The sequence below is a fragment of the Lissotriton vulgaris genome, unplaced genomic scaffold (assembly GCF_964263255.1).
Source record: "Lissotriton vulgaris unplaced genomic scaffold, aLisVul1.2 SCAFFOLD_1493, whole genome shotgun sequence".
In the NCBI taxonomy this organism is placed as follows: Eukaryota; Metazoa; Chordata; class Amphibia; order Caudata; family Salamandridae; genus Lissotriton; species Lissotriton vulgaris.
In genome coordinates, this window is record NW_028254413.1 from 492,179 (window position 1) to 518,888 (window position 26,710).

Here is a 26,710-nt window from a genome sequence, read left to right on the forward strand (position 1 = left end):
TATGAGGCAGGCCGCGCCGGCGACTCTCGCGGAGCCGCGGGGTTGGGGTCACCCGAGCCCCCGGCCGCATCGCGCGAGCGTCGGGGGGAGTCGGGGGTACGATGACGACGCCCCGACTTCTTGTGCTTCCTACCTGACGAGCCTGACGAGTGGTGTCGACTTCCGGAGCGCCCAGCGCGGCTCCGCGACCGCTCCCTCGAACGCTCCCCCGACCTCCGGCCGGACCGGGACCGCTCCCGGTCCCGACGTGGGGCCGACACCCGGAGCTCCAGCAGCTTGCGGGACCGCTCCCGCCTAGCCTTGTTGGTAAGGGCCCGGCAGTCGAGGCACGATTCCACGTCGTGGTCGGGGCCCAGACACCGGAGGCAGAGGCGGTGATGGTCTGTGACCGACATCGTGCGCTCACAGTCATCGCAATTCTTAAATCCAGGCATCCTATCAGGCACAATAGAGAAAAAAGTCGAAAAAACTTGGTCAAAGACCGGAGTACTGCTCTTCCAGATCTGCGTCCACTGGCGCGGAAAAAAGAAGAACTGACGTCAGCGCGCGGAGGCGGCGTCTATGTACTCCAGCGACGTCATCACGGCGCACGACGCCGACGACGGACGCGGAGCCGCAGGGGACGCCTGCAGACGACGCCTACCGACGCGCAGGGGTACTGCTACGCAAAAGTTTCCGGATCCAGACTGACGCCTGGGGATATTCTAAGGTAAGGAATCTAACACTAACGTGTTTCTTTCAGATCTTTGGTATAGAGTTGAGTGGCGTAGAGTGCACTGGTTTTGAGTAAAGTGATGTAGAGTGCATTGGCGTGGAGTGGCGCAGCGTGGATTGCAATGGCGCCGAGTGTGATGGTGTGGAGTTGAGAGGCGCATGGTGGAGTAGAGTGGCGGGGAGTGCAGAGGTATAGAGCAGAGTATAGTGGCATAAAGTGCAATGGAGTAGAGATGAGTGGTGCAGAGTAGAGTGCAGTGGCATACAGTACAGTGGTGCAGAGTAGCATAGAGTTCAGTGGCAGAGAGTGCAGTCGTGCAGAGTAGAATGTCTTAGTGTCAGATGTACAAAAACTATGAATTGCGAATTCCAAATTGCAATTCTTACTGAATCGCAATTAGGAAATCACAATTCCTTATATACGAAAACATACAACTTCTATTTTGCAATTCCTAGTGGGTAGCAAATTGACCTACCTCATGAATATTAAAGAGGTAGGTCGCAATTTGTGACCCATTAGGAATTGTAGCCATCACCGGTATGGTGGCCTGCTGAGGTCAGCAGACCACCGTGTCTGGGATTGCTTTTAAATAAAGCAATCTTTTCTTTTTATGAAGCCCGTTTTATTTAAAGGAAAGCTGGATGTGTTTAAAAAGAAAACTTTAAAGTTTTACTTTTTAAGACTAGGAAGTGGTTTGTGGGATCACTGACTGTTTTAAAAAAAATATTTTTTCAACATTCTCAAAGAGGAAAAGGTCCCAAAAGGACCCCATTCCCATTTGCAAATAGGTTACCACCACTTTTAAAATGGTGGTAAAGTAGTACTGTTTAGCGACCAGAATTTGGTTGTAAAACAGTAATATATACCATATCGATTCAGTATTTGCAAGTGGCATCCAAAAATGTCCCTTCCGAATGCAAATTGTGATTTGTAACAAGTTACCCAACTGCTGTCTGCATTTTTGAAGAAGCATTTTTCTGGTCGCAAATGGCGAATCAGGCCGTTTGCAACCATAAAAATGCTTTGCACATCTGGCCCTTAGAGTGCAGTGGTGTCAGTACAGGGGTGCAATGGAGAATAGAGTGGCGTAGAGTGCATGGGTGTAGAGTGTTGCAGAGTAGAGTGCAGTGGTTCAGAGTAGTTGGCGTACAGGGCATTGGTTTTGTGTAAAGACGTGTAGAGTTCATTGGGCAGAGTGCAGTGGGTTACAGTAGAGTGGCGTAGAGCGCAGTGTTATAGAGTGGTGAAGAGTAGAGTTGTGTAGAGTGATGCAGTGTAGAGTAGATTGTTTCATAGTAGAGTGAAGTGGCATAGAGTGGAGTGGAGCAGAGTGGAGTGGCCTAGACTAAAATGGTGTAGAGTTCAATAGCGAAGAGAGCTGCAATGCATAGTAAAGTAGAGTGCATTGGCGTAGAGTGATGCAGAGTAGAGAGGTGTAGAGGGAAGTGGTGTAGAGTGCAGTGGTGAACAGCAGAGTAGTGTGGCATAGTGTGCAGTAGGCGTAGAGTAGTGCAGTGGCATTGAGAGCAGTAGCGCAGAGTAGAGAGGCGTAGAGTGCAGAGTGCAGTGACAGAGTGCTGCAGAGTAAAGTGGTCTAGAGCACAGTGGTGCAGAGTAGGACAGAATGGCGTAGAGTGCAGTGGCATACAGTGTTGTAGAGTGCAATGGTTTAGAGTTCAGTGGTCTAGAGTGCAGTCGTCTAGAGTGGCATAGTGCAGTGGTGTAGAGTAGATTATTTCAGAGTAGAGTGAAGTGGCGTTGAGTGCAGTGCCACAGAGTAGAGTGCCGTATAGTGCAGTGTTTAAGAGTGCAGTGGTGCACAGTAGATTAAAGTAGCGTAGAATGGATTGTCATAGAGTGCAGTGGCATTGAGTGGAGCGATGCAGAGTAGAGTGGCATACTGGTAAAGAGTGTTGTAGAGTGGTGCAGAGTACAATGTAGTGGCAGAGAGTGAAGTGGTGCAGAATGGAGTGATGCAGAGTAGAGTGGTGAAGAGGGCATTATCATAATGGTGTAAAGTGGTGCAGAGTAGAGTGCAGTAACAGAGTTCAGTGGCAGACAGAGCAGTGTTGCAGAGAAGACTGTCGTAGAGTGCAGAGGTGTATGGTAGAGTGGCACAGAGTGCAGTTGTGCAGAGTAGAGTGGTGTAGAGTGCAGTGGTGCAGAGTAGAGTGGCATAGAGAGCAGTAGAACAGAGTTGCGGAGTATAAAGAGGTCGAGTACAATGGTGTAGAGTGCAGTGGCCTAGAGTGTTGCAGAGTACAGTATAATGGCACAGAGTAGATTGGCATAGAAGGCATAAGTTTTGAGTAAAGTGGTGTAGAAAGCATTGGCATAGACTGCAGCGTAGATCACAGTCGAGAGGAGTAGCCTGGAATAGATTGTTTCAGAGTAGAGCTAAGTGGTATAGAGTGGAATGGTGCACAGTAGAGGGGAGTGGTGCAGGGTAGAGTGCTGTTTCATGGAGTGCAGTGGTGCAGAGAAGATTAGAGTGGGTTAGAGTGAATATCAGCGTGCATTGGCGCAGAGTAGTACAGACCAGAGTGCATTGGCGTAGAAAGCAGTGGCATAACGAAGGGTTGCAGAGTAGAGTGGGGTGGTGTTGGGTGCAGTGGTGCATAGTAAAGTGGGGCAGAGTGCATTTGCATACTGTAGGGTGATGCAGAGTAGAAAGGGCGTAGAGTGAAGTGGCGTAGAGTGGAATGATGTAAAGTGGAGGGCAGTAACACAGTTTAGAGTGGAGTGGTGTAGAGTAGAGTGCAGTGGAGTGGTGCAGAGTAGAGTACAGTGGCGTGGTGCAGAGTGGGTTGGGGAAAAGTAGAGTATGCATGGTGTGGTAGCACACTACCATTTCAGACAATACATCTTCAATTAAAATTACCATTACATTTGCCAGATGCACAGTTTTACTAATAACAGCATACAGCACACAAACGATAATGTGTGGAAATGTCAACATCTAGTGTCTTGATTTGTTTTGATGGTTTTAAAATATTTATTTCCACTACACTTCAGAATTACCAGACTTACCCCTATAACCACCATGATTGTCACATAAATCCTCCCACTTTTATGTCAGAGAAAGAAAAGTAAACACCAAGCTCCCTTGGAAGGCAGAGGCTGACATTTAACCTCGGACTTTGAATGCACAGCAAATAGAAGAACAAGATTTAAAAGCCTCTTTACAGAAAGGGAGCACTTGGAAGGATACTGTGAAAAAGGTTTGGGCAACGGAAGGGACAAACTCAAGCAGCCTAAAACAAATAAAATCAACAAAAAGAAAGCAAGAACATGTGAGTTACAAACCACAAAGCCAATGGTAAGCAACGGGTAGAACACATTCCCAGGGACGCTTCCCGAATGGCCCCAAGATGTCATTAGCAATCAGACAGCTGTGCTGTCTGGTAGGCTTCAACCTCAAAACTTACAACTCACAGATGATTTGCAAAAATGTCTACTCAAGGGACCAATCTAGTATACATCCAGTTTTATGGTGATACTGTGTGTGTGTATGCCCGTGCGGTGGATCATCTCTATTTCAGATCTTTAACAGATGTGCCACAGACTTCAGAACGCTTCAAAAAGATGTCAGGTCAGCGTGGGATTAAATGTGCTACATTTATTATAACACAGGGCCTACACCCACCACATCCAGCAGCTTCACCCCACAATCTGTGGCCTTTGGCCGTGTGCAGTGAATGGGTTTTTGATTTGAAAATGGTGCATCACTTTCTACGCTTTTACCAGTGTGAGACAAGAGTTTTCCACGCCTCTTCGTACCCCATAGCAGCTCCACTGGGTGGGACATCCCTAAGGGTAGCCCCCCATGAATGCATACATATTTTTTACCCCAGTACAAAAACGCAATTTTAAGATTATGGAAAAAAACATATTTCAGAGCCCTTCCACATTTGCCATAAAACTAAAAACGTGATTAACATTTAAATGGCACAGATATACAATAGTGTCGACCCTTTTAAGCTCTACAGACACTATTTTGAAACCTTTATATCTCAAAAACGACTGAACAGATTTACAACAAACCAACAAAAGCACGCTTTGTTCTACTTTCATGACAAGCTTGATATAAATTCGCTCAGCATTTTGGGTTGTAGGTAAATTTCCTATGGGAGCTTAAATGGGAAAACTCATCTTTTTTCACCCCTGCCTTTGACATTTTCCAGCCAGCACGGATCTGCACGACAATTGGCAAGCAGGACCGTATCAGACTACGCTAAGCGACTGTCAAATCTGGTGCAGATCCGTCCACAAGATAGAAAGTTATAGGCAAATCAAAAATTGCCTTTTCAATGGAAAGTGCGGCTGAACTATATCTACACAGTACAGATTGCAGTAACCCATAGCAAAGTGTAGCTCATATTTCCAAAAATGCATTGTTTGGTTTGCTCACATCCACTTCACTCTAAGAAAAAAAACACCAATGGGAAATGGCAAAATAAAACCAATACCACTAAACTGTAATAGCAGAGTAAGTCAACTTCTGTCATTTTCTAGGACATTTTAGCTGGTTCCGATAAGCTCTAACAGCATGACTGAAAACTGTTAAAAAGTGACGAATGGAAAAGCTTGTGGGAATTCCTATGGGTAACATTCCATTTCATTATTTTAAATTTGCATGTGCCATTTTAGAAGGTGACCAACCATATCCAAACTAGTTTTGGTCTGCTTAAAAGCACCAAATCCTCTCTGAACACAAGGAATTCCAGGTCCGCTTCGTCCTTGACGGGATCCGCTGGTAGATACTTTCTGAATCCATATGGCACAGTGATCCACGGCTGGGCATTTCCCTCTAACTTAGGAACGCTCATTAGATCAGCACAACAGGTCATATGAAAATATTTTTGGGACTTGTTAAACCCCTTCCGTAATGACACATGCAAACTGGCAAATAGCAGCAATGAATGTTACCAGTCACTGATTTAAGCATTACCAACCTGGTCTCAGTGATGGAGGAATTTAAAAGAACAATTCTATGAGCCCATCAGCAGGCAAACATGTTTTTGAGTGGGAAATGCATGTCATTATTCTGATTGGAATCAACTAATTTCTTGTAGATGGGACCTGCATGAACCCACATAAACGTAGACCTTTTTCAGAAGGGGAACTAAAGATAAAACGTGGTCCAGGGAAGATGAAAGCAGTCTCACCATTTCTTTAATGGCTACATTTTTGAGCCAGCACTAGTCTAGGACATTACCTTGTCGGAGTGCAGACAAACTTTGATTTTATATGCATGGTGATACAGAAGCCAATATTCTCTACTTCATCAATGAAGACATTTCTATTTTAAGATACAACTGAATGATGGAACACACATGCTTAGGCAATGGCCTCCTCGTCAAACTAGTTTAATAAAGTAGTGAAGGTTCCACATATTAAGTGGTTCAAACCATCCACCCATGGGACACAACTACTCCATGGGCTGAAATGTGTGAGACAGACAGACACACACCTCCTTGAAAACCACTTCTTTTAAGAAGTGACTGTTTCCTACATGAAACTGGCAAATGTACATAGAGAAATACTCCCCAGTCTGACTGAAAATAATTGGACCTATTTTTAATTAGAGAAACTGTGTGATCTGTCGATTTCGATAGATTTTCTTTTCTTCTTCAAAACCATTTTATTGATTTTTGCATAGTTTTGAGTGAGCGTGGCAGTAGTACATGTAACCATCAAGTACGTGAATATGGGCAGATGATGCACGACAGATGATGGCTCCGCAACGGGGGTGGGTCACAGTTAGTGTACAAAAACAAGATAGGACGAGAAGCACGGTGTGATGGAGATAACTGATGATTCAGTTCAGGGGGAAGGGCTGTACCGCAATATTATATGGAGTTACAGTGGTCTATCGGGGGAGGGGAGAGCCAAGAGTATGAAACCAGATCCAGGCGCAGCGGGGAGAAGGGGGGCAGCATCTCTTATCAGGTGTGTCCCTCTTCAGGACGGGAAATCGTCATTAGAAATCATCAATTTGTGTACAGGTAGCAAAGGTTGCCATAGGTCAGCAATTGGTCCTCAGTTTTTCTAAGGAAGCAGGTGCCCTCCGCCTGAGCCCCATGCACATGTAAGATGCAATCTTCTTTAGACAATTTTCTGGACTGCAATTTGCAGATGTAATGCCAATTGAGGACCTTTATAGATGTAAATTACTGAATATTTGCATAGGTTTGGATTAAATGCACACAGGGTAGCACCCTCTCCTCTGCCATTTTAATATATATATGCTTAGGATTTTTTAATTAGACTGGCGAATTAACTCACTGCAATCCAGACATCAATGTGTAAGCGATGATCAAGTTCACTCAAATGGAAGAGGTGGCTTAGATTGTTGGTACCCTGATGATGCGAGCTGTTACACTGTTCTCATGTTCAGTTTGTCAGGTTTAAGGCACATGGATGGTCTATAAGGGGGGAGATTCAGCATTTTGACTTTTGCCTATGAAAAGGATCTTCTTTCATGTATAGGTGTTGCCCGCTGGATTAGTTCACGGTCTTGTTTCTTGCATTTAAGCAACACCAGGTGGATGACATTCTCACTTGAAAGCCAGCATTCCACTTCATTTTCTAATGCACATATATTAGGTGATAATAAGGAATGAGTAATATCCACAATATGACTATTTATCAATGCTGGAAGTGGAGCATGTCTTCTCAGGGATGCCTTTACCCATGTCATTTGGTGACTAGCATCTTTACCTGTAGAGATGTTTGGTGTTATATCCCAATATAATTTCACACACATCTGGATGGCTTCTCTGGCTGTTGATCTCTGCTTCTGCCCGATTCCTTTGGGTTGGGGATGAGGTTTTGCAGCATCTCTGGCAGCATCTTTTGTACAGTCAATTAATTTTATTATTTTGATTTTTTTCTTTGTATAGCTCCTGAAATATTTCCATTCTGTTCTCATGGCTACTTATTGTACATGTCTTTTTAGATGTGATGGGCCCTGATACCTCTTTCCACCACTTCCTTTTTAGTTAGTAGTATGGATTTTTTAACGAGTCCACGTAGTATGTAATGTGAAGTCAGATTTTTCCCATCTTGACCCAGCAGTAAAGGTCTGTAAGGAGAGTTATAGAACAGGGTTTTACATTTTTGGAAATTGAGTTTTCTGGGCTTATACTCAGAAACACTCTGGGCCTGCTGTGGGTAGCCGTCATGCTCCATGTCTTCACCAGTTTCCACCTACCACGTAGGAAACTGAGACTGCACTTCTACGATACCTGAAGAGTAGTTTAAATGATGTCCTCCCATCGCATAAACCTCAGTTTTTTGTTGTTTGCCAGACTCCTCATTTCTCCCTGGCCCTGTGGCTTCCGGTCTGATCAGACTGTATTTTTTTCTCAACCTTTATTAACCATCTGGGTCTCTTTCGCCTAGCTTGTTAAAGTCCCACTTTTGGATCCACATCCTTCATACCCATTTTGAAAGCCACCCATTAATCCCTGCTTTGCTATTAATGGAAATTCTCCAGCTACTTTTAACCTCCCTATCCCCACATTATGCCACACAATCCAGTCACTCACAGGTGTGTCTTTTTGTTGCGTTTCTTGAACTCTTTACGGTTTTACTCCTTCCTACAGAGGTTACTAGCATTACTCTATTTAATTTTCCCATTAAGTCTCCTTTCTCCTATTGCTACTCACCTTATTCTCCCCATCTGTCCTATTACTCATTTACTTCATGTATTAGTATTTATTATGTCCTATGCGTGACAATCTTTTCTATTCATTGGAAAGCTTCATTCCTACTTTGACATTATTTCATTTCTTTTACTGTTCAAAGCCTTCTTACTTTGTTTCCTAGCACTGTTTTAATTAAAAACGAAAGCAGAGTTGGTCCTTTGGTCTGTTTATTTCTCAACAATAAGTTTTCCGCTAGGTTTGAATTCAAACTATGTGAAGTGGGCACTAACGTCTAAGAAACCGTAATTAGCAACATCATTCATCAAAACTGTAGAACTTTCAATACCTTCTAAACTTTCAACCTTTAACACACATATTGATAATAATTCAGTGATAGGCAAAAAAAGGGTGTTTGACTAAATTGTGTATAGTTATGAAATAACAATTTAGCTGTAATATTGGAATTAATGTCAAATGGAGATGGAAAACAATGAAAGTGGATGGTAAGAATGTGCAGAACGAAGCCACTAAATGAAAAAAGGAATTCAAGGTCCTGATATTTCTTGGATAGTCCCTAGTAACCTCTCAGAGGTTTTTCGTATTATCAGAAATCATGTGGTTTTATACAATAATTAGTCAAAGTAATTCCTGGTCCAGAACACCTCATTCCCAAGGGCATGGTAATTACTTAATGACATCCATACAGTTTCAAAATCTAAGGGAATTTCTATCCCTTCTGATTATTTGGGAGAGCAGAGGAGGTATCTGATTTGGGATTTAGAAGTCAGGAACTCTCCGTTTTACACTCCATTAACACATTTTGGACTTTTCATTGACTTGCGAGATCTGCAAGTGTGATGCAACTAATGGCTGGCTTTTAAGGTAGAGATGCTCAGGTAAGGGTAGGCATCCTTCTTTTAAAACCTTACTGAAGCATGAGTAAACAATGCTGCACTGGGAATTAGGACTATAAATACTTCAAAGAAAATTGAAGGTAGCCTCTACACAATGAAAAACAGCACCTCTCAAGAGTATCAACAGCCACAGATATTATTTTCGCCTAGTTTGCTACCCTTTTGTCAAATAGAACAATAGTTTATTACTGCAACTTCCAATGCCATTCCACACAGTTATGAAAGACATCCATGATGAAAAAAGCAGATATCTTAGGAAATACACTATACTTGCCTGCGATTTCTCACTAAGCCAAAAAAGGAAATGCATGGAATAAGCAAGAGGATGAGTATTAATGAAAAGAAAAATGAAGAAAAACAAAAACTGAACTTAGTTTACTATAATTACCTGCACTATTTTATCTCCTGGCTGCAAGAGTTTGAAAGCTGGTCCTTCGGGCTGTACTCTGGTAACAAATATACCCTGAAAATGAAAAGAAAATCATTTACCGTTGTGATTTTTAAAAGTTGCCTCACCAGTAATGGTAAACTTTTTTTAAAAACACATTTGTAGAAAGAACACAAGCTCAGGCACTGAAATAATTTACAGAGAAAGAAAAACATCAGTATCTCTTGAGGTCATGACATGAAGGGGTGTGTAGTCAATTGTACACACATAAGGGGTGAATAGAGTAGGTAACATAAAAATACATATATACACAACAAACAGAGAAGGCCCCAATAGGGCAAATCACTCTATTTGAAAAAACTGCCCTCACTCACATACCAAGGTATGTGACATGCTTCATCATTGGGCCTGCTTACAATACGCCCTGGTGTACCCCACACAGGACGGAGCATAAGGGAGGGGAAAAAATAATAAATTTCTCTTAACACGACATGTAGTCAGGGCAAATGGACATCGACAACATTAAACACATAAATTGGTGAGAATTTGTGCAAACACCAAGTGATCTCAACCAAGAAGGTGCGACAAAAAAGTGCAGTATAAGGAGTGATTAAAACTGATTTAATGTCTCAACCAGAATACACACTGAAGTGGTGTGGAGTGCAAATAAATGATGGATTTAGGCCCAGATCTCTGTACTGGGGTGAATGTATGACATTGTTCTGGATTCTGTCCATCAACTGTTGTTTTGCATTTTATCTTGCCAGGATCGCCTGCTGGATGTTACTGGGCTGCTAGCCAAAACCCTAGAGATGGTGTTGGACGCTACGGAATCAGGGAACCCTGTCGACCCCAATATCTTGGCAGGGTGGGCCCAACGCGCTCTCTGCCAAGTGGGGAATGCTAAATGTGTCATTTCTTTGGAGTGAAGGAAGTCAATTTGGATGTGTATAGACCCAAAGCTCTCGGAATTGGCTTCTGCTAAAGCGGGCACAGTGCTGAACGGTCTCCTTTTTGAGGATCCCTTTATCAATGATCTGGCCAAGTTTGTCAATAGTTACTGAATGGATAAGGCCCAATTATACAGTATTTGGATGTCTTTCATAGATTCACATGCCTGAATCATTCCCCGTCATCGAGACGGGAGCCTCCGGTATATAAAAAGTAAGTTCCTATAGACATACATATAAAGGAATAGGCCTAAGGATCTCACCTTAGTGTCCTATCTACGTCCTTATGTAAGAAGGACCAAAACAGAGTAGGCCCAAGGGTCCTACCTTGGTAGCCTATCTGTGTCCTTTTGTAAAAAGGACCAAAGTAAAGAGAACCAACCAATCAGCTACTACCTCCTTCTAGAACCTTCCTGTCAGGAGCCTCAGTCTCTCAGATTTTCTACCGCACGTTGTGCTAGGGAGTCTCCACCTGAGTTCTCCTCAGGAAACTTGCTTCTTTCTTCAAAAACGAATTTTTTCCAACTTCTATTGTTATGGCTGATAGCCAGAAAAAAGGTCTCTTTAGACCCTTTTCCTCTTGCAGTAAAAAAAGGCTCCACGTAGAGGACAAACACGAAACCTGTTTATACTGCCTCTACCCCCAACATCAAGCCAAGGACTGCAAGATATGTAGAACCTTCTCAGACAAAACCCTGAAGGACCGAGAAGGACGCCTACTACTATGGTTGAACAGACTGAAGAACAAACCAGAGCGACTTGGTCTCAGAAGGTGAGAGCATTTCTGGTGCTTCGCAGTTCTCCTTGAAGAGGCCAAGGGTTACTTCCCCTAGCCCCTCAGACACCCCTCCTAAGAAGGCCTCCAGAAAGTCTTCAGAGGGCAGAACACCTGTGTCTGACAAGGACCTTCCTATCCCCAGGAAGCAGCCGCTGATCTCGGCGACGATGACAACGTCAATGGTCACCTCAGCGCAAAGAACCGTCTCGACGTCGACAACGGTGTCGACGACGACGGCATCGTCGGCATCTTCCTCGACGACGAGGACGACACCTTCATCGTCGACGAGTAGACCTGTGCCGTCTACCATCCCATCGACGACTAAGATTGTGCCGTCGACGACGAGATCGACGTCGAAGACATCGACGACGACCCCGTCGACGAAAACCGCGACGTCGACGAAGCCTCTCTCGTCGACGAGTATTCGACCGACGACGACTAAACCGTCGACGACGGAGAAATTGCCGTCGACGAAGAGTAAATTACCGTCGACGACGGAAATTGCAACGGCGGCACCGTCAACGACCGCAGGCACATGGAAAGAGTCTGAACTACTTTCGCATGCCATGGATGCCCAGACAGCCCATGTCACAATCAAAATTACGAAAAAGCCAATCACACCAGACCTGACGTCACCCAGTAAGGTGCAACAACTGACCCCATCCTGCTTATTGCAAGATGAAGAGCTGGAGGAGGAGTTTTATACACAGGCCACTAGTCCTTAAAAATTGGTGCTTAAGTGCCAAAGCACAGACGAGGAACAGGAAGTGGAGGAACACATGGAACAGACTATCCATACTCAGGTGCACACACAAGTAACACCGATGGTGTGTCTACCAGCATCCATTGTCTCGGATTTGCAATTCCTCATAAAAGACTATAAAGAGCGGTTCCCAGAGAAAACCACTACACCTGCACCTCCTGTTGCACAGGTGCCTGCGCCTGTACCTCGACACAAACCTCCTCCACTTGTACTTTCTACACAACAAGAGCCAACACAAGACATTCTCTCGTCCGATGACTATGAGAGAGATCAAGAAGAAGGGGAGGTCCGTGACGACGACTCAGACCCTGACGCGGACCAGGACTACGTCGCTCAATCCCCGGCCTCTCCAGAACCACAATCTTCGGAATCACCACCTGTAGACATTGGTGGTTTCCATAACCTCATAGAGTGGGCGGCCAAACGGTTCCATATGTCTATGGAAACCCAGGAGACTGAATGTTTCCTCTACGATTTTAAGGAACCTACAAAAAAGACGACTAGGTCAATCCCAATCATTGACTTCCTCTGGAAACAAGGCAAACAACTAATGCAAACGCCAGCTTCAATTCCTGTGGTAGTGCCCAGGCTTGATAAAAAATACAAAGCAACCTCATCGGCGCCAGCATGCCTCACGGGTCACCCCAAAGCAGACTCCGTGGTAACACAAGCAGCGCAGAAAAACTCGCGCAATCCAGCATCTCCTTTGTCGACGCCACCTGACAAGGAAGGCAGGAAGCTAGATACCATTGGAAAACGCTTCTCCACCACATCTGCAATGACGGTGAAGGTGGCCAATTCAATTGCACTTCTGGGCCGCTACAACCGTCAACTCTGGGCAGACATCGCGCCCTACCTGGCTAATCTACCAGAGGATTTAAAGGAAGAGGCACATTCGCTTCTCCTAGAGGGCCAAACATCTGCCTCTGAGCTGATTGACTGTGCAATAGACGTCGCCATGACTGGCTTCAGGCAGCTGGCAGGTGCCGCTGTTCTGAGACAACAAGGTTGGCTTAAGGCCACCTCCTTCCGTCAGGAAGTACAGACAAAAATCATTGATATGCCTTACGACGGCCAACATCTCTTTGGCGAAAAGATTGACGAGGCCCTCACCACTATCAAGAAGGACACAGATACGGCCAAAGCTCTGGGAACTCTGCAATTTAGGAACCAGTCCTTTCGTGGTAACAGAGGAAGGGGACAACCTGCATACAGAGGCTCCTACCAGAGTAGGTCCTCCTATCCGTACATCCAGAGCAAAACGCAGTACCAACAGCGTCAAGGCCAGACAGGACGTCAATCTTCCTACAATAAATCAAACTACAGGGGGAAAAACCAAAAAAGACCTGCTGGCAACCGCCAGTGACTCATCCCAATTGCCAGCCCATCCACCATTGCATTTTTTAAGACTTGGAGGAAAACTCACGTTCTTCCTAAAGAATTGGCAAAAAATAACAACAGATCGGTGGGTGTTACAACTTCTCCAATTCGGACATTCACTGGAATTTGTCTCAATTCCCCCAACGACACCACCAGCCAAACGGTCCCACAGACACCTACGGCTGCTTCTTAAGGAAATAGCTTCCATGCTTCAAAAGGGAGCGATAGAGAGAGTTCCTCACACCCAAAAAGGAAAAGGATTCTACTCCCATTTCTTTCTAATTCACAAAAAAGGAAAGAAATGGAGACCAATCCTCAACCTGAGAGCGCTCAATGTGTTCCTAAAGAAACAGTCGTTCCGTATGGTCACACTGCAAGAAATCCTGGGCCTCCTGGAGGAAGGCGACTACATGACGTCTCTAGACCTGCAGGACGCCTACTATCACATTCCTATCCTCAAGGGACACAGGAAGTACCTCAGGTTCGCAGTAGCAGGAGACCACTACCAATTCCATGTTCTCCCGTTTGGCCTCAAATCTGCCCCACGGATATTTACAAAATGCCTCTCTCCTGTGGCAGCTTTCCTTCGACAACAGGGTCACCAGGTTTTCCCATACCTGGACGACTGGCTGGTGAAGGCACCGTCTGCGATAGCCGCAGCCACATCCTCCAGCGCCTGTCTAAATCTTTTCCGCCGCCTAGGCTTGACCCTCAACAGAGAGAAATCGGCACTAGAACCAAACAAAGTCATCACTTTTCTGGGAGCGACTCTGGACACGGAACGCATGAGAGCCTTCCCCTCTCAGGAGAGAAAGACCAAACTCATCTCCTTAGCCACGTCAGTGGCATCGAGAAAGACTCTGCCGGTCCGTACCTTCAAGTCTCTCCTCGGCATGATGTCCTCATGCATTATGCTCATTCCACACTGCCGTCTCAAAATGCGCCCCCTCCAGGAAGAACTAACGAGGCAATGGACACAAGCTGCGCGATCTTTCGAGGACCGCATACATGTCACACGAGGTATGGTCAATCACTTGCAATGGTGGAGGTCGCCCAGACATCTGTCGCAGGGACTGCCGTTCCTGCTTCCTGCAGAACCACACGTAATAACAACGGACGCATCCCTAGAAGGCTGGGGAGCGGTCCTGCAAGAACTCCAGATCAATGGCAAGTGGACGCCACAGGAATCCACACTCCACATCAATCTACTGGAACTAAGGGCAGTCTTTCTAGCTCTCCAAGCTTTCCTTCCACGCATCCGAAACTCCCCAGTGCTCGTCAGGACAGACAACACCACGACGATGCACTACCTAAACAAACAGGGAGGGACGCGATCACTTTCACTCTCTCGAGAATCGCAGAGAGTCTGGAATTGGCTTCTAGAGCATGGAATAACGCTAAAAGCCGAATACGTCCCGGGCAAGGACAACGTCTTGGCGGACGTCCTGAGCAGGGAGAGGTCACCATCCCACGAATGGGAATTGGATATGGAGGCGCTGGAATATATCTTCGCGGAGTGGGGAACCCCGCAGATAGACCTCTTTGCCACCAGAGAGAACGCCAAATGCCCAAGCTTCGCAAGCAGGCTTCACCAACCAGGAACCCTCGGGAATGCATTTTCCATCGCTTGGCGGAACGTGTTTGCCTACGCATTTCCACCATTTCCACTGATACCCAGGGTCCTCAGGAAGATGAAGTCGGAGCCCTGCACTCTGATCCTCATCGCCCCATCCTGGCCGAGGTAGCATTGGTACACGGAACTTCATCGCCTATCTGTCCGGCCACCTCTTCGCTTACACCAACATCCGGCCCTGCTCACAATGTCCCAAGGCCAGGTTCTCCACCCGAACCTGAGCCCTCTGAAGTTGTCTGCCTGGCTCCTGAATACCGCAAATTCAGCCACCTGAACATTCCACAGGAGTGTAGAGAAGTCCTGGCTAAGGCTAGAGCCGGCAGCACTAATAAGACCTACTCACTAAAATGGAAACGGTTCTGTGTCTGGTGTGTGGCAGAAGGCCTTCACCCCTTCCATGTCACTCCACAGCAGCTGCTACCATATTTACTGCATCTGGCGCAAATAGGCCTTGCGCATGCGTCCATCAAAGTACATCTAGCAGCGATATCCAGATTCACAAGAACTTCCAAGGGTCCTTCCCTATGGGCGGACAGACTTGTCAAACAATTCCTAAAATGTCTATTCAGATCCTTTCCACGACAAAGACCAATCCCTCCGTCGTGGCACCTCAATGTGGTCCTTCACCAATTAATGAAGCACCCCTTTGAACCCATCCATAAAGCGGACATCAAATTCCTTTCATGGAAGACGGCCCTCCTCCTGGCCCTAACCTCTGCCAGAAGGGTCAGAGAACTGCAGGCTCTCTCCATCCAAGATCCTTTTTTGCAATTCAGAGAGGATAGGGTCATTCTACGAACTAACCCCCGCTTTATACCGAAAGTCCCCTCGGACTTCCACCTTAACGAACCAGTGGTGCTCAAGTCGTTCTTTCCAAACCCAACTACTGCAGCTGAAAGAACCCTTCATTCATTAGATCTGAAGAGATGTCTCAAATTCTACATCGACAGGACACAACACTTCAGAAAGTCATCCCAACTCTTTGTTGCCTTTAGCAGACCAAGGAAAGGCATGCCCCTGACGAAACAAAGTATTTCAAGGTGGATTTCTTCAGCGATCACTTTTTGCCACGACAAGGCTGGACGGCCTTTGGAGGCAAGAGTCAAAGCTCATTCTACAAGAGCCATGTCCACGTCTGCGGCACTATTTGCTGGAGTACCAGTACTGGACATTTGTAGAGCGGCGACCTGGAAGTCCCCGCACACCTTCACCAGGCACTACTGCCTGGAAACTGAGCTGACGAGGGATGCAGCAGTGAGCAGAGCAAAGCTTCGCCATCTATTCCAGTGAGGTGAGCCTTCTTACATCCCACCATCCTTTATTGGTATGCACATTTCTTTTCCCTAGTAACTACATGACATTGCATGTTGGTGCTTTGCAGTCGCGTGATATGTATTATCTACAGACTCATATATGATGTACCATCACAGAATGTGCATAATGTATTGCTTGCTACTCTGATTCAGGCATGTGAATCTATGAAAGACACCCAAATACTGGATAAGAAATGCGTTACTTACCTGTAACTGCAGTTATCCAGTGTTAGTGTCTTTCATAGATTCACATGCACCCTCCCGCCTCCCCTGGAAGGACTTACCTATCTCTCTAACAAGTTTGCGCCTAACTAGCTTGGTGCGTACGAAAATCTGAGAGACTGAGGCTCCTGACAGGAAGGTTCTAGAAGGAGGTAGTAGCTGATTGGTTGGTTCTCTTTACTTTGGTCCTTTTTACAAAAGGACACAGATAGGCTACCAAGGTGGGACCCTTGGGCCTACTCGGTTTTGGTCCTTCTTACATAAGGACGTAGATAGGACACTAAGGCGAGATCCTTAGGCCTATTCCTTTATATGTATGTCTATAGGACATTACTTTTTATATACCGGAGGCTCCCGTCTCGACGACGGGGAATGATTCAGGCATGTGAATCTATGAAAGACACTAACACTGGATAACTGCAGTTACAGGTAACTAACGCTTTTCATCTCGTTCAAGAAGGTCTTCTATTCTAATTTTTTTTGCCAGGGCTAAGCTTTTCTGAGGCTGATCACCCAGCCATGGTTTCCACAGAGGCTTTCAACATGGGTTTCTACACTGTCAAAACTTCTCATGGCAGGATTACAATGGTGGCAACACCTTCTACCTTTCCCAATCCCGCTTCCCCAGAGCCATGCACAGCAGAGGTGGCTACCATGGTGGAGTGCAAGGAGGAACTCAATTTTCAGCATCAGGTAAGACTGAGATCTTCCTCCCAGGTCCCTTTGGGGGGTGGATTCGTCATTTTTCTCTCAACTGGGCTCAGATTACTCAGGACGCCTGGGTCCTTCAGATGGTCCTGGGTTATCAGATAGAGCTTTACTGGACCCCCTCCAAGCGGTTCCCGCCTCAACCACAGGATATTTTCTTTCTAGACCAAGCGGTCATCGACAAACAGATTCAGAGTCTTTTGGCCAAATGTGCTATCTCCCCCGCATATCGCCAGCCGAGAGGATTTTGCAGTAGTGTCTTTGGTTCCCAAGCGGGGAGTGGGCAGGTCACAGGTCACAGGTTAGTGCTCAAACTCTGACATTTTAAAAGGTGGGTTTGTTACTTCCATTTAAAGATGGAAAGAATCAGTTTGCTCAGAGATTTCTTCAGAGAGGGCGACTGGATGGTCCAGCTTGATCGGAAGGATGCCTATCTCACAGTTACAATATTCCCACTCCACTGTCGGTATCTTTAGTTCCAATGGTGGAACATCTGGCGTGAGTACTCAACTCTATTCTTCGGTCTTTCTTCCTTATCTTGGTGCGTCACCAAACTGATGAAGCCCATAGTGGGATTTTTACATGCCCATGGTGGTGCAATCTACTTACCCTGGCTCAGGAGAGGGACGTCCATCTGTCCCATTTGACCATTACCATTTTGCTTCTTCATTAGTTGGAATTACTCCTGAATACGGAGAAGTCCTGGTTTACTACTTCACAGTCTATAGAGCTACTGGGATTCCAGATAAATTCAGTGACGGCGCAATTATTGTTATCTTCTCACAAGATCAGGGAAGTCAAGAAGGAGCTGAGATCCTTTTTGTCCAAGGAGTTAGTATCTCTGAAACAGGTGGCTTGGATTATGGGGCTACTCCCCTCCTTTATTTAGGCCATTCTCCTTGGTCACCTTCATTATCAGGCTCTCCAATGGCTCAAAAGTCACTACATCCGAAATAGCCTATCTCATTCCTCTATCCCAGGTCAACAGAATGGAGCTGGAATGGTGGTTGCGTCACATGGAGGCCTAGAATGGAAGGGTGAATTTCAGATCGCAACCAGACACGGTCATTGAGTTGGATGTGAGCAGGTGCGGTTGGGGAGCCTGTTGTGTTTCAATCACTGGCGGGGGAGGGTTGTATCCTGCTGAGGATGGTCAATGTGTTGACGGTTTAGGTCAACAAATTGGGGGGCACCAAATCTTGCATGTTGGCGGAGATTGCCAAGGAGTTTTTCCCAATTTTTCAATGGCTTCAACATATGTGGGGTCCGTTTTGGACCTATTTGTTTGCGTCTCGCCTGAACGCTGAGAATTCTCAGTTTTTGAGTGGAACCAATGCTTTTCTAAAGGACTGGAGCCAGTGGTTAATGTACACCTTTCCCCCATTACTCATGGTTCCTCGAGTGACAGCTCAGACGGCGGCATCAGAAGGAAAATCTGGTCCTGGTGACGCCTCTCTGGAGAGTGCAGTCCTGGCTTCCTACTCTTTTGGATCTTCTCTGCAGCAGGAGCTTCTGACAGACACCTCAGACAGTCCGCCTTCCCTGGTTCTGTAGGGCTCTCTACAACCCATGGCGTGGCCATTTTCTGGAGATGCTGGAGTCTGCTAGGGCTTTCGCAACAGGCTGAGCGGTTGGTCATCCAGTCGTGGTCATCCAGTACCCATAAGCGATATGCTTTGGCATGGCATCGATGGGTCAGTTGGTGTAGTCTACAGGATCTTGATCCCATGGGGCAGACTTATCCCAGGTAATGAACTATTTGTCTTCTCCCACAGCGGACGGTATGGCTTATCGTTCTGTCAACAATTTTTGTTCAAAATATACTATAACAAAGGGGAGACAAGAGGGGCGTTATGGAGCTCACGCCTGCCCTTACGAACTCAAAAACAATTTGGTGTGATACCCTCAGAGAAATGCTGTTTGGTTAATCAGCAAGTCAGCAGGTTAGTGAATGATACTCTAAGAGAAACGCTGTGGGTTTTATTCGGGGTTGTGCACATATGGTCCTGACTCTGAACGTTTTTGAATATGAGGGAGAATGTTTCCTACAGGTCGATGGGACTTCCATGGGGAGCACTTGAGCCCTGAGTTTAGCATGCCTTTACGTACACGATTTCGAAAGTAAAAACATTATGTGAATCAGAACCCTTTCCATAAACAGATTAGGTTGTGGAAAAGGTACATTGAAGATGTCTTGGTGATCTGGAGGGGCACCAGAGAAGAAGCCATGGAGTTTTCACTTTGGTTTAACAATCTGGATCCGTTTCTCAGATTTACGATGATGATGAGCGAATAAGGGATGCCCTTTTTGGATTTATTGATCTACCATGACAAAGGCCTTTTGAAAAGAATGGTTTATTATAAACTTACAGACAGAAATTGCCTCCCAAGATTTTAAAGCTATCACCTCGTGCACTAAGGGAAGGTCTACCAAATTACTGAGGCTATGACGAAATTGCACAGAAACCAGAAAATAAAAAGAATATGCTGAGATACTAAGTGATAAACTCAGAGAGAGAAACTACCCTGAAAAAACGACCACAAATGCAAAGAAAAGAGCTTTAAGTAATAATAGGGAAGCCCTATTAGAAACATACAAAAAAACACAAGACTCTAGCTCTATCTGTGTATCTATGTAAACCCCCACTTCCAACTCAGTAAAAAAGCTGGTCATGAGACACTGGGGGGGATACTGAACACTGGCAATCTGAAGATGTCACAACCCAGGTTTGCATTTAAATGCAGTCAGAGCATCAGAGATTCGGTTGTGCATACACGCCCAAAAATTAGGAGAGTGGAGTCACAACAGAGACTCTGGAGCCTCCCTCAAACCAAGGGCCACTACCCATGTGGAAGCTGTGGAGTATGTACATTCACAAAGAAATGCACTGAGGTGGATGTGGGCCTTTCCTAGCCCTGGAAAGTAAAACATCTAACAAATTGTAACTCAAATAACGTGATCTATATGCTGAAATGCCTGTATGGACTCCTATACATAGGGATGACCTAACGAAAAGCTAGGGTAAGGGTAAAGAACATTGAAGCACTATCAGATGCAAGAAAGATAATACCAAACTGACAAGACATTATATAGAAAGACAACATGCTGAAAACGACAAAGAATGACTTGTTCTACAAAAACTGGAACAAAGAAACACTGACGCCACAAGAGCACTGTTCAGGTTTGAAGAATGATGAATGTATCGACTCCGAACTGATTCACAGGGTCTAAACGACAATATCCCATGGGGATCATTAAACAGAAGGTAGTAACACTTGGTCTTTCCATCAGAAGGTTTTATACCTGCCTTGGTGTAAAAAACTGTCTTACCTGTAGATAATCATAATGCATCTCCCCGAGCCTATCCGGGGGAGACAACGTGAATTTGATAAGAATCCTACACAGAATAAAAAATTCAATACACTATTACTCGCTAGTGAGTACCGGACCTCCATACAAATTCATTCTTTTCAAAACATCTAAAAAACAGAGGCTGGTGGCACATGTTAAAATTCAGGAAAATATATAATTTTCCTTTTAGAAAACTAGGGCTCTGTCCTACATGTCATCCAGAAATTTTCTGGAAGGTTTCTAGATCTTAGTAATTTTGACAATGAGCAGACGTATGATGTCCTAATACTCTGTTTGGCTCACTATAAATATATTGTTTTGTTAAGAAAACTACAGGTTGTCTAGCTAATAATATGATGAGGGACTTCATGTTTCATAATGCAGCCCAAAAGAGATAGTCACATGAGGCTAAAAGACAATCCTGGGTTAAACAAACTAGATTTTCGGTTACATCGCCTCCTCCCGCACGCAGACTGTGTGCTATAGGCCTTGGGGAAACGCCCCTAAATCAAAGTACACTCGAGACGCAAGGTGTGGGCATGTCAGGCTCGGGGTGGGACCCTCGGATCCTGCCGCATGCTGGGCGAGGATTCCGGCTCCGTTACAGATTTTCTCACCTGCCCCTCTTCTACGGCCTGCAGCCATAGGTGCAAATGATCATCTAATTTTACTGTGACCTGGACACCTAAAAGCAGAAACTTCCAGGCAAAAAAACACACTGCACCAGACAGCTGTTTGATGGGGCAAGTTAGGTGACAAGTGGGTTCTCTACCTTGATGAAGTAAGTCTTGCATGGAGTGTTTTGAGGATTGTTAGAATGCAGGCCCTTCAAGAGGCAGTAAAACAGGATATCTTGGTATCCTTGTAAATCGCTCCTATTACGAAAGAGGACAAGGGAGTGGTTTTATGTTTTAAGTGTATCAGAAGTGTTGTTGTGCTTCCATATATAACTTCTCCTATGCCTGGGGCCTGAATATTTTGCCTACCATTCCTGTTCTGACCCCAGTTGGGATAGATAGATAGATAGATAGATAGATAGATAGATAGATAGATAGATAGATAGATAGATAGATAGATAGATAGATAGATAGATAGATAGATAGATAGATATTTACTAATTGCAGTGTAGGGGGCATAGACAGTGCCCTGACAAATGCCTTAGACCCAAGACTGATAAGAGGCAGACACATGTTGGCATACTTATTTGTACAGTGATGCATACAGGTCATTACACCCAAGTATGCCTCCTGTATTTACCCCTGATAATCTTTTAGTCAACCAGGGGTACAACCAAATTAAAGGAAACTTTAGTGAATTATCCCATGGTTTTTTAAAGTCATAAACTGGACCTAAATCATTGTCCTGAGAGAAGAAATATCTAAGAAAGCCATGTTCCCTTGGACCGTACACCCGTCAGAGAGAAGCCTTTGGTATGTAGGGTTGTGACGGGAATTCAAATTATGAAGTCCCGCACCCCTGTTATTCATGCCTTTGGGATGTCGACATGGTGCTTCGGTTCCATCAGTATTGGCCAGAGAATTCCTTACTATCTTGTAAGCAGCTATCGGTCAAATTGACTACTCTGCTATGCCTCATATCTTGTCACAGGGTTTAGGACGTCAGGGCGCTTGACGTTGCAGGTAGAGAATTTACTCCAGAAAGAATTTCCTTTCAACTTTCGAGGTGCACAAAAACGTTTTCTAAATGTATTTCAGACATCAGTTTTCCTGATGTTCCACAGTTATGTGTTATTCAATGCCTTAAGTCTTGTGAGAAGGCAACCAGTTCGATCAGAAGTGACCCTGTGGGCAATAATTGATTGCTAGCTTCTGGACTGGTGACCTCTGCCACATTAGCAGGCGAGGTTAAATGGATGCTAGCGGAAGCTGGGGTGGACGGGTCAGTGTTAGGGGCACATTCAGTTTGGGGTGCTGTGGCCTTTAAATCCTTTATGTGGGGTCTCGTTAAGAGGACATTCCGAGAGCGGCTGATTGGTCCTCTGACTCTACTTTCAAATGTGTTTATCTTAAGCCTATTGTGAATGTTGCATCTCCGGTGGTGGATCAGCTTTAAAGAAGTATAATCAGAGCCTCTGGGCCTGACATAGAATTACACATATTCTAACATTCGTGTCAAGAATTTTCAGTTGTATTAAGGACATGGAGGCGAGGATAACCCACCCGTTGCAGTGATTGTATGCAGAGATTATTCCACTCTTTTTCTTGACAGGTTCAGACCAGAAGTGGAGCTGAGTTTCTTGGAGGCTGAAGATCTGCAGTCTGGTTCCTGTTGCCAACGTTCTGAGTGAGGTTTTATGCAATCGCCGCCTTTTGTCTTGTCTTGCGTGTTTGAAGGACAGTTGGAGCTTTGCTGCTAGACTCATTGAGATGTACCGAGTTTGTTAAGCTGTGTGGACCAAAGAAAGAGGAGGAGTCTTAGGTGGTTGTTCATGGAATTTGGGTTGGTGGGCCCTGATTGGATGATGGACCTATGGGAAATGTAGTTTTTGTGTTTACTGGGTTTAGGTTGGTTGCTGAAAGATTTGCAGTAGACAGAAAAGCATAATCCTCAACTCCATATCCTTAATAGAACTGAAAATTCTTGACGCAAATGCTAGGACATTTTCCATCCATCTTGCGCGGCCTAACTTAAGGGCTGGATTTCCCAAGTGGGTGTTTGCAAATGTAACAAAAAGTTGTTTTTGCAGGGCGCGTGGCCAACCGCCAAGCAAGATGGCCGCTTTCTAGAGTGGCTCCGCTAACCATCTGCCTAATCCCCTAACAATCTGATACTCTATCTGTCCCCAACAGCATCCTGCCTGGAAATCGCAAATTGCTGACTAATGGGGATAACAACGAGCTCTTTATTTCCTGGCTGCGGCATCTACTGAGCGAGGCAGACGCTGTGGCTTGTGTGGCGTTGAAGGGGCCCTGACCTCTGTTACGGGATGAGCTGTGGCAGACACCGGAAGATGCCGGAGCTAGTGCGGCTTTGCGAGAGCTGCCCTGAGCGGACAATGACTGATGCCCCTCCTGTGATCTGCAACGCCACGTGTGGGGAGGAGTGGGGCCCCGGTGCGGCCTGGAACCTCCGCCGTTCACCGCAGCACTGCTGACAGACATGGAGGAGCCCACCCGGGTTCATCACTACCTACGGGCCGCCAAGTCACTGACCTGATCGAACCGGGGGCCGGGTGGAACAGAGTAGAACTGCAGTGACAAACCCCTGTAGGACATTGTAGTAAAACCTGACTGTGGCAACTGGCTGCGTAACAGCCAGCACTGCAGCCTCCACAGTCTGAGGAGGGATTGCTGAACCACAGCCTGCAAGGGCCCCTAATGCGGACTGCAGAAAGGCCACCCATCGACCTGAGTTGGCCTGAGCAGCAAGTGCGGGGTGAGCCACGTACACAGCGATGACCCCAGCACACACGGAGTGTGAGACGCCCTCCAGAGTCATGGTGGGGTGGAAACCATCTGGCCCTATGTATAGTCTTTGAATGGAGGCAGGGATAGTGCTGGTCTGAGCCCTGGTGGTGGAGTGGCCGAGAATACAGGCATGTTATTGCTCCTCTACTCTGCAGCTTTCTGCTGCGACAAAGTGCCATATGTAAATCTCTGTTTAGGAGCCTAGTGAAATCTAGTTGAAGTGCTGGGCTGGGCCCTGGAGGACTCGAACGTTGACGAGGAATGACCCACCTCTTGTCCCCCCAGCCAGACGCATACAGGCGTAGCATCTCCAAGACGGGCCCATGGCAGCCATTAAGGGCGTTTTGGATCTATAGGATTTAGGAGCTGGTGGTATGGGGAGCGCGTGACAGGAAACCAGACAGGCCGCGTGAAGTGCTTGCATAAGCCCAGAGGTAGCGGCAGTGGGTACTCCAGTAGCCCTGCTCCTCTCCACTCCCCCACTTTTTTGGGGGCGGGGGACTACGACACACCTCAGACAGTTACCCTGACCAAGACAGGCAGCAGGGTAAAACAGGGTGCTTATCAGACCAAACTCAATAAATATACACTCCCCAAAAGGTGGCTGCACTGGAGGGAGCCTGAGACCAGCAATTACCCACTGTTCAATTGTCCCTTGTCAAGGTGTGTGCACATACCTGGAAAACAGAATTGATTCACTCACGTCTGATGTGTTTCTGGTGAGAGCCGACATACGCAACATGGGAGTACGAGTGAAAGAGGTGGAGCCCTCTACTGCTGTCCTTATAGAGGACACAGCGGCTTTAAAGGCTCAGGTCGGCAAGCTATGTGCTACAGCCTAAACTTTGAAGGCTCGCTTGAAGGATTACAAAGGCAGATCGCAGCTTAATAATGTCTGCATAATAGGGGTCCTGGAGTGTGTAGAGGGGCTTGCGGAGGACCTGTTCATGGAAGAACTCATCCTAAAAAAACTGCAGCCCCAAGGCCTTCCCAAATACTTTTCGGTGGAGTGGGCTCATCAGGTCCCTGGTGCGCGACCTAGTAGTAGTAGCTTTAGCTTTATTCGATTTAAATATAAAATCATAAAAGCACATTGCAAAATATATACACAATTACAAATCAGATTATTTCAGTTCATTTCAAATCATGTCAGGTAGCGAATCAATGGAATGTCCAGAGAGGGTCTGTATATTAAAAGCCCTTCACCCCGGAGGTGTATTGGCCCAACCAAAAGTTAATCTTGGCGATGATCTTGTATGAGGGTGTAGTGCTTCTCTAGGATAAAAATCGAATAAACCCCAGGTGTGTATAGGTCCGTCTCCTATCTGTGGTTTCCAAGATTGGAGGTAAGGAACAACATTGTTATTAAGAAACTTTATTAGCACCAGATCACCGGATCTCTCTTTTCGGAGCGGGCCTAACCATCCCACCCTTCTAACACATTTTATTCTACCATCAATGTATGGGGGTCGGGGTCTATTTTTTGTTAGCCAAAATAGTGTCTTATTTCTCAGCTCCTGTTCGCTTTCAGATTTACCCTTTGGGAGTTCCGGCACCCCAGACAGGACACCCACGAACGGAGCAGCCTCCGGTGGTAGATGGATGTGATTAGTTTTCCTTTGCATGTTCCGTATCGTGGGGAGTGGCCCTTTAGGTGGCATTGTAGCGTTATTCAGCCTCGTTGTAAAGGAACAGCTGGGTATTGTTTTTATTTTGATGGGGGCTTTCCCGCTAGTTTGAGTTGGCGTACCTGGGGTTGTCCGTTGGAGTTGGGATACTCTATTTTTTGAAGTTGTTAAAGGGTTAACAGTATTACGTGGAGATAGATTGGGGTGTGCCACGTTATTTTGGGGGAGCGAGTTTATCTTGATCTTTTCCTCAATTGCCGTGATCCTGACCCCGAGGTCCTGCATTTTTTCCATTAGCGGGTGTATTGCGGCATTGATCATAGTCTGTATCTGGGTCAAGAGTGTTGGTGTGATTGGGGGAGCAGACAATATCTCCTTAGCATGAGTGCCTATATGTTTGTCCGCAGCTTGATTCCTTTCACCAGAGAGGTCCTGGGAAAACATACTTGGGTTCATGTTCCTTGATTCTGGTGGGCCAAGAGGAGTATCCAAACGGCTTCCATAGGGTGAGGATAAAGAACTGAGGTGGGGGCTTGTACTGGCTGTAGGACAAAAGGAGGCGTTAGTGTGCTCTGATGTCGACTTAACGGCCGCATATTTGGTGTGGCATAAGCTGTTGAGTTCCTCTAAGAAGGATAAGTTTGGAGAGGCAACAATAGACTGAGGGGGAATAATGTCATTATTGGCACGGTCGGTAAACAATTGATCTTGTGCTATTCTTACTGGTTGTTGGACAGTGGACGGTGCAGTATTTATTAGGAATTGTACCATTGACCCCTTGGCCCGGTCACTAGACCCAGTATACAATTTCCTGGCCCCCTTACAGGACATGTTATCAGTAGCAGCAGGCACCTGAAGGGATTTGAAGGACTTAGCACAGGAAATC

General features: G+C 45.9%; 1 protein-coding gene across 1 annotated transcript in view; it reads right to left on the reverse strand.

The window, feature by feature from the left end:
• Positions 1 to 26,710, reverse strand: part of LOC147659538 (erbin-like) — a gene marked incomplete at its 5' end in the record, with an annotated part of 115,724 nt that overhangs the window by 9,241 nt on the left and 79,773 nt on the right. Inside the window, one exon of the mRNA XM_086951664.1 lies at positions 9,670 to 9,744. Coding sequence (XP_086807790.1) covers positions 9,670 to 9,744 — 75 coding nt within the window. The remainder of the gene's footprint in view (positions 1 to 9,669; positions 9,745 to 26,710) is intronic.